General features: G+C 37.9%; 1 protein-coding gene across 1 annotated transcript; it reads right to left on the bottom strand.

The window, feature by feature from the left end:
* LOC144638919 (CD209 antigen-like) lies at positions 1 to 3,249 on the bottom strand. The gene is made up of 2 exons (XM_078498205.1): positions 3,231 to 3,249; positions 1 to 603 (listed from the first exon to the last, which is right to left on the bottom strand). The coding sequence occupies exons 1-2, from the start codon at positions 3,247 to 3,249 to the stop codon at positions 104 to 106; spliced, it is 519 nt and encodes a 172-aa protein (XP_078354331.1). The 3' UTR covers positions 1 to 103.
* Between the last annotated feature and the right edge of the window lie 4,196 nt (positions 3,250 to 7,445).

The following is a 7,445-nucleotide window of genomic DNA, read 5'->3' on the forward strand; positions in this document are numbered from 1 at the left end:
TATTTTTTAATAAGTCGTTCTACTTTACTTACACTTTTAATTTCCACTTACATTGATGTTGAGCACGTGAATTTATCAGTGAATTTTTGTTCAAAAGCAAGCCTCAATAATTTTTACAGATGTACCCTCGTGGTAGTGCCTTGCTGCCGTCTGATGTGGTTACGTCGGCATTATATCTTACATTGCATTCAACATCGTTAAAATGCCCTAACTGATTTCGATAGTTGGAATTAATTTCCCCACAAATTTCTATCGGGGGACCGGTAGTAGGCTGACCACTCTGCCAGCGGCTGTCATCTGTTGGCACAACGACACCAGGGGAACCTGCCTCGGTCCACTTCAACGTTTCACTTTCTTTCCGCAGTCCAATGTACCAGTGCGTGTAGCTTCCGCTCTTCGTCACTTTCTCTTCGATAAAGCTCTTTACTTTGTTCCACTCTTCAGTTGTTTCCATAGTAACCAGATGAGCTCCAATTTTACGACACGCGTCACGAGCCTCTTCCCATGTGCTGTCAACGTCATAAAAAGTGTAGCAGTTGTTCAGAGGATTGTCGCTTGATGAACTATCCTGAGCTGAAATATTTGACCACAAAAACAATAGATCTTAAGGTGGCTCGACCCAGTTTTTTCTAGCGATACCTAACAACTTTGAAACCCTGATACTTAAAGGGATTGATGTCAATAACAAAACTACTACATCACATGCATTACACATAGACTGAACTTCAATATGATATAATTTTTTTGGCGATCAGAATGAATATCACGTGGCAATGACGTCACACAGGGTTTTGCTCTGAATCGAATTTTAAGCGGTAACTGCATTTTCTCTCGAGATCCTCCACGCTACGTATACCTTGGGTGTTTGCCTTCATCTCAGTGGAGTTTAAATCGAAATCTACAAGAGGAATTTTGAAATATCTTGGAATTTCTTTTAAGATGGTATAATTTATGCGTAAAATAAAGTCAAGACTTCATATAAAGAAATTTGCTTCTTTTTTATGTTTAATGAGAGGATTTAGCCCCCATTCCTTTTAGAAATGTCCCATATACTACATCCAAACCTTTAGAAGAAAGTAGACTTGCGCGATTTTGAAATATATGAAATATAGGAATCATAGTGAAGCTCAATGTTTACCTCTATTTACAAATTTTCCGCCTACTTTCGCAAAAAGCGATTATTTCAATAACCCGTCGATGAATTTTTTCCAAATTTTTTCAGGGTGACAAATAATCAGTACACCACACAATCTCTAAATTTCATGCTCATTGAAAATTTCTAAGGTTGTCTAAACTAAACGCAAAATTGAGTAAACATTGAAGCGATGTCGAAGTTTGAGATAATTTTGTGCTCTGGGATTTCCTTTTGTTTCGAGTTAAGCACAACATCGAATTCCTGTGCACCACGCGTGAAATGACTACGCTTGGCTACCTTCCGAAAGCTTTCCGAAATCTTTCCGAAATATGGAACAATGGAAAAGAAATTGTCACGCATTAGCTTTTCTTGTTGGGTCGACGTCTTGGCTGAAATAAAAGTTAAAAATGCCAAGAACAAGAATTTCAAAACACAAAAAGGCCGCAGTACTGAGTGCAACGATAAAAAGAATTAAAAATTAAAAAGAAGAAAGTGTAAACGAGGTATGTTTCTTTTAAATTAATGAATTAATAAATACTGGACGCCAGATGCAGCTTGCTTATAATACGTGAAGTCTATTTTCTGTCCGTTTTACTTTTTTAAATGACTGAGGAGGCATAAAAAAATTACCGGCTTTGAGTTTGGTGTTGTGTGACTGCTTTCTTCAGTTGGAAATGTATTCATTCATCCATTATTGTTTACTTGAACTCGATGAGAATATTACCATATTCCGAACTATTTCGGAAAGCTTTCGGAGGGAAGCCAAGCGTGGTCATTACACGCGTGATGCACAGGAATTCGATGTTGTGTTTAAATCGAAACAATAGGAAATCCCAGAGCACAAAATTATTCAAAACTTCGACATCGCTTCAATGTTTACTCAATTTTGCTTTTAGCTTAGACAACCTTAGATATTTTCAATGAGCATGAAATTTAGGGATTGTGTGGTGTACTGATTATTTGTCACCCTGAAAAAATTTGGAAAAAATTCATCGACGGGTTTTTGAAATAATCGCTATTTTACAAAAGTAGCCGTAAAAATGGTAAATAGAGCTAAACATTGAGCTCTACTCCGATTAAGATATTTTCATATTTTTCGAAATCGCGCAAGTCTACTTTCTTCTAAAGGTTTGGATGTAGTATATGGGACATTTCTAAAAGGAATGGGGGCTAAATCCTCTCATTAAACATAAAAAAGAAGCAAATTTCTTTATATGAAGTCTTGACTTTATTTTACGCATAAATTATACCATCTAAAAAGAAATTCCAAGATATTTCAAAATTCCTCTTGTAGATTTCGATGAAACTCCACTGAGATGAAGGCAAACACCCAAGGTATACGTAGCGTGGAGGATCTCGAGAGAAAATGCAGTTACCGCTTAAAATTCGATTCCGAGCAAAACCCTGTGTGACGTCATTGCCACGTGATATTCATTCTGATCGCCAAAAAAATTATATCATATTGAAGTTCAGTCTATGTGTAATGCATGTGATGTAGTAGTTTTGTTATTGACATCAATCCCTTTAAGTATGAGGGGTTCAAAGTTGATAGGTATCGCTAGAAAAAAACTGGGTCGAGCCACCTTAACTAATCTCCATTTATTGTTTTCTTAGTCATGTTTGGACTTGTTTCGTGTTACAAACTAAATCCAATTAGGCCAAGTAAAATAAAAATGTTTCTCGTCCCCGCCCGCTTCATTTTTTTGGGGACGCTTCACTTTTTTAATCTTTGTTATTGGGAAAGTTGGAACGAACAAAAACCAAAAGGCGTTACTCCTCAGTTACATGTAAGTACAACGAAAATTTTGTAAGACATGGCTTTTGTCTGCGTTTTAATACGAAATTAGGCCAATATTTTAAAGCCTCGGCACGCTAGGTCCGTACTGGAGAGGTCAGGATTTATTTTGCAAGTTCGTTTATGGAGAATTTGACGATGGAGGAAATAACAAATTACAAAAAAACACCGCCCGCCCACTCTCTTTTTTATAGAAATCCGGACGACAAACATTTTTTTTCTTTTACTTGGCCTAGATCAAGAAAGCAAGGTCCACAAGATATCCAGATGATTACTGACTACTAACTAATAAATAATAACCTTCCAACAGAGGAATCATTGCTGCATTTGTTTCATTAGTATACGAAGTTTAAGCTCTTTACAAACTGCAAAACCTTTTGGTCGCAAAAGCGCCAATGATCATACGTTCTTTGTAAAACTTTGACTTTTCAAACCCGCATCCCAGAAAAAAAAATGCCTCGGGACAAAATTTATGGCCAGAGTTAATCGTGCCTTCTTCTTTCAATAGTCAAAATTGATCTTTTTGTAGCACGATCAGAAACTGAAGCGCTTAGGCTAATTATTTAATTTTCGTGTGACGAAGAGAATGAAACGGCCCATAGGCTTTATTCTCAAACACAGGAAATGCATCGGATGACTTTGTTCTGTTTGGTGTGGCAGAATACTCACAGTACAATACAATAGACCTTTCCTGCATTCAACTTCATTAAATACGACCAATAACACCAGAACGAGGTTGACAGATTAAGGAAATAGCATGTCGAGTTTCGTTATTAAGCTTTATCTAACTTATTATTCAGAGGAAAGGAGAGATGTAGTGTCGTTACATTGCGTTACGGTCATGCGCACTAGGAGTCGGTGGAGTCGGGAGTATGAAGGATTGCTGTAAGATACCGTTGGAGAATAAATAATAAGTATATTCACAATCAAGGACTCCATAAACCCCATGTACAGATAGGGCTGCAATTTGCCTGCTGTGTCGTACTGATCTTTATAAATACACAAATTTGGCAGTGGATTTGGGTGGGGAGGGGGGTGGAACATGGTAGTCAGTAAGTCTAGGGCACAAGAAACCACAACAGAAAGGAGGAGGAAGAGGGAGTTAAGGTCCAGAAAGCCGGGTAATAGTATTGAGAAATGGGAGGTTCAGACTCCCCTGTCCCCCTCCACTACTGAAAGCAGCATAAAACTTGGGGGGGGGGGGAACTTTTCTCATAGATTTAACCCAAAATTTAGTTGTGAACATTTACTTGGTATCATAATGTTACGTAAATGGATTTCTAAATAAAAAGATAATCAAATGAAGCAGTTTATATTGGCTGAGGGTGAGAGGAAGTTTATAAGCCAAATAAAAAGAATTTGAAACAAGCGACAGCAATGTTGATCGAAGAAGGGCTTAAAAATATAATAAAGCAATTTTTAGCCCTTTTCAGTACTGCCATCCAACAGACGCCTGACGGCCCGGGGCTTGTATTATTGGAAGGGGGAGGTTATAACTGCAATTTTGCAGTATGCATTTTGAAACTAAAGCATGTGTTGGCCTATGTTTACTTCTATTGTTGTGTCGTTTCATGTTGTTGGGGCTTACATCCCCTTTAAGCCACTCCCAGGGCTTTGCCAGTTGGAGGTGTGTGTTGGGGCTTACATCCCCTTTAAGCCACTCCCAGGGCTTTGCCAGTTGGAGGTGTGTGTGTGCTCCCAACAGGCCTGCTGGAGACAGTAGAGAGAGAGGGGTGTGACAAAACAACACCCTGGTCCTTCATGATGTAGACTATTGGGGGGTTGGCCTGTAACTCTCGTCCAGAAAAAGAAACATTGCTTTAGTTAAGATTTGATTTGAGGCCTTTTGTGACACTATGCTCTTTAATTAGTCATAAAAGAGTTACCGTATTAATTCGATTAAACGCTCTGGGCGCTTATTATATTTTTGGACCTTGAGAGTGGGCGCTTATTCGAGTTGGGTGCTTATTCGAGGCTGGGCGCTTATTTAATTTTCAGCAAGTAGTAAGTTTATTTTGTAACAAAACAATAACTAATAACAATGTGAAGACGTATCAAAGCAGAATTTTAACTGTTCATCGAAAGTTTCTGTAAAATACTAAGAAAACGCGGTCTTCGGGGACGTCTCTTAGTTGTACTTAGTCAATTTCAATAATCACTTCAATTTCAATAATCACTTCACTTCATGTGCACTTCACTTTTTTGTGGGGTGGGGGTGGGCGTTTATTCGAGGCTGGGCGCTTATCATTTAACTTTTCCTACCTTCAGGGTGGGCGCTAATTCGAGGTTGGGCGCTTAATCGAATAAATACGGTATGTCTTTTACCACCCGAGTTAGAAGTTAAATAGAAGAAGTTGTTTGGCCTCATTTTTTATTTACAAGGCTGGGTTGGGGGTTTGTATTACACAGGATAAAGCTAATGGTCTTTTAAGGACGTTCGCGCGAATATTTTATTTTATGGCGTGGTTTGTGTTTGAAATGCAAAAAATATTAATGTGGGGGTCACCGACTTCGTTTCAGAGATAAAGCGCGTGGAAAACCACGTAATTCAGCATGATCTACAGGATTTACAGTTGAAAATATCGAAGATGAGTCAAAGGAGGCAAACGATCTGAGTCAGCTGAGTCATATTTTGTAGAAGTCATTCCTTTTGTTGCGTTAATAAAACCTATTAGTATAATTTCAGAGGTGATTATAAAAATTGAAGCATTTTGACTGGTCGAGAAGCTCGGCTTATGAGGCTATAATCACCCCGCGCGAGGTGATTATAGCTTTGAAGGCTTGGTTACTTAGCCACGCCACCTTTGACATCCAGGGAAGTAAACATGGCGTTTTTGCTGAATGAAAATTTCTTTGATTTGAAAGAAACCAGTCCAAGTCCTGGATATTTTGAACATTGGAAATTTTTCAAATTAACTACCAAGGCTTTTGGACCGAAAATATTTTCAAGAGATGGTTCTCAAGGCGAAGTGATTATTGTTGAATTATTATTGTTGATTATTCACACAAGTGTTTGCTGTTTTCTTGTTTGCTATCGTTATGTTTTTAAGTTCTTGATGATCACCTCTTAAAATTATACTAAAACAATTATACACCTCAGGCTCAGTGATTATTGTTGAATAATCAACAATAATAATTCAACAATAATCACTTCGCCTTCGGCGAATAATTGTTAAGTGTTGCCATCCTTTCTCCAAGACGAAACCCTGAAATGGACATGCAAATGAACAGCTTAAAAAGCGGAATTCTATAGTGCGTGGCACTATAGACTGTATAGAAATCGAACTGTTAATCGATTGTTTTCTTTTTATTTTCTCAAAAAACGTAGATAATTGTTAACACAAATGATCCGTTTAAAAATCAAAGACCTCTTCGAGCCACGACTGAATTTTTTTGCCAAGTTTAAAAGTTTAGTTTTCATTCCTTGAAAATTTATGAGCAGCAGGTGATTCAAACATTTCTTTGATGCACATGATAACAGATAAACAGCGGAATGTCCATTACATTGACATAAGATATTTTCGCTTCGCGTGTCTAAGTATGTCTGAGTAGCTCGGGTAGGCATCTGACTGCGGATCGAGAGGTCGCGAGTTCGAATCCCAGCGGAGACAGATTTTTTTTTTCCTTTTTTTTTTCTTTTTTTAACCAGTAGCACTAAAATGGTTTGTTTATTATATCGCTCCGTAGGTATGCATTGCAGAATAATTTACATGTAAGCCGTTAAGTAATAACGCTAGCGCAGTAAATAAATATATCAGAACATATAGACTGATTCAGGTAGAAATGTATTAAATTGTGCTGTTTCATCTGAAAAGCTCTTCCTTTTGTTCCGAACAAGCAGCCACGCACTCGATTTTAGCCAACGCTCTGGTTTCTAGATAGATCCATCGTTAATGAAGCTTATGTGAGACCCGATTTAGTTTTCGAATGTTCCTACATGTACGACGCTAGCTCAACAGATATATACGAAAGAGATCGATCGTTACATCGCTTTTGCGGCTCTCAATTTCCACTTTTTCGGCGGTCGAATACTTTCCACATATAATTGTCAGCCATATTTTGTTTCTTTGCTTCTTGTTTTACTTGTAAACCCCTTTAAATTTCAGAAGGCCGCCTTTATACGGCCGTCTTGCTACACTCCTTCCTCTAGTGTATCTGCTGGTCAGCGGAGTTGCAATGAGAAGTTTATAGATGATGGAACGACCAACCATGCGAGTGCCATTGGGCTAGCTACAATACTCCTGAATAAATTCAGTCGTAAAAATTGGGAGTCACCGACCATTTAAAGGAGCAAACATACAAACGAAGATTGAGAGTCAATTTTTTTACACTAATATAACAACTTGCTTTGAGAGTTGGTTGAAATTAACAGACAGTATGGACAATACAGATCAAAATCATACAAAAACAACCATTCCAGCTAAAGTGCTTTAATTTACTCTGATTATTTTATTGCATTTCTATTCTGGTAATTGATGTTTCTTGCAGGCTCTTTTCCTGATTCCACTGTTTTCT

The sequence above is a fragment of the Oculina patagonica genome, chromosome 14 (assembly GCF_052425735.1).
Source record: "Oculina patagonica isolate OP01 chromosome 14, crgOcupat, whole genome shotgun sequence".
Lineage (NCBI taxonomy): Eukaryota > Metazoa > Cnidaria > Anthozoa > Scleractinia > Oculinidae > Oculina > Oculina patagonica.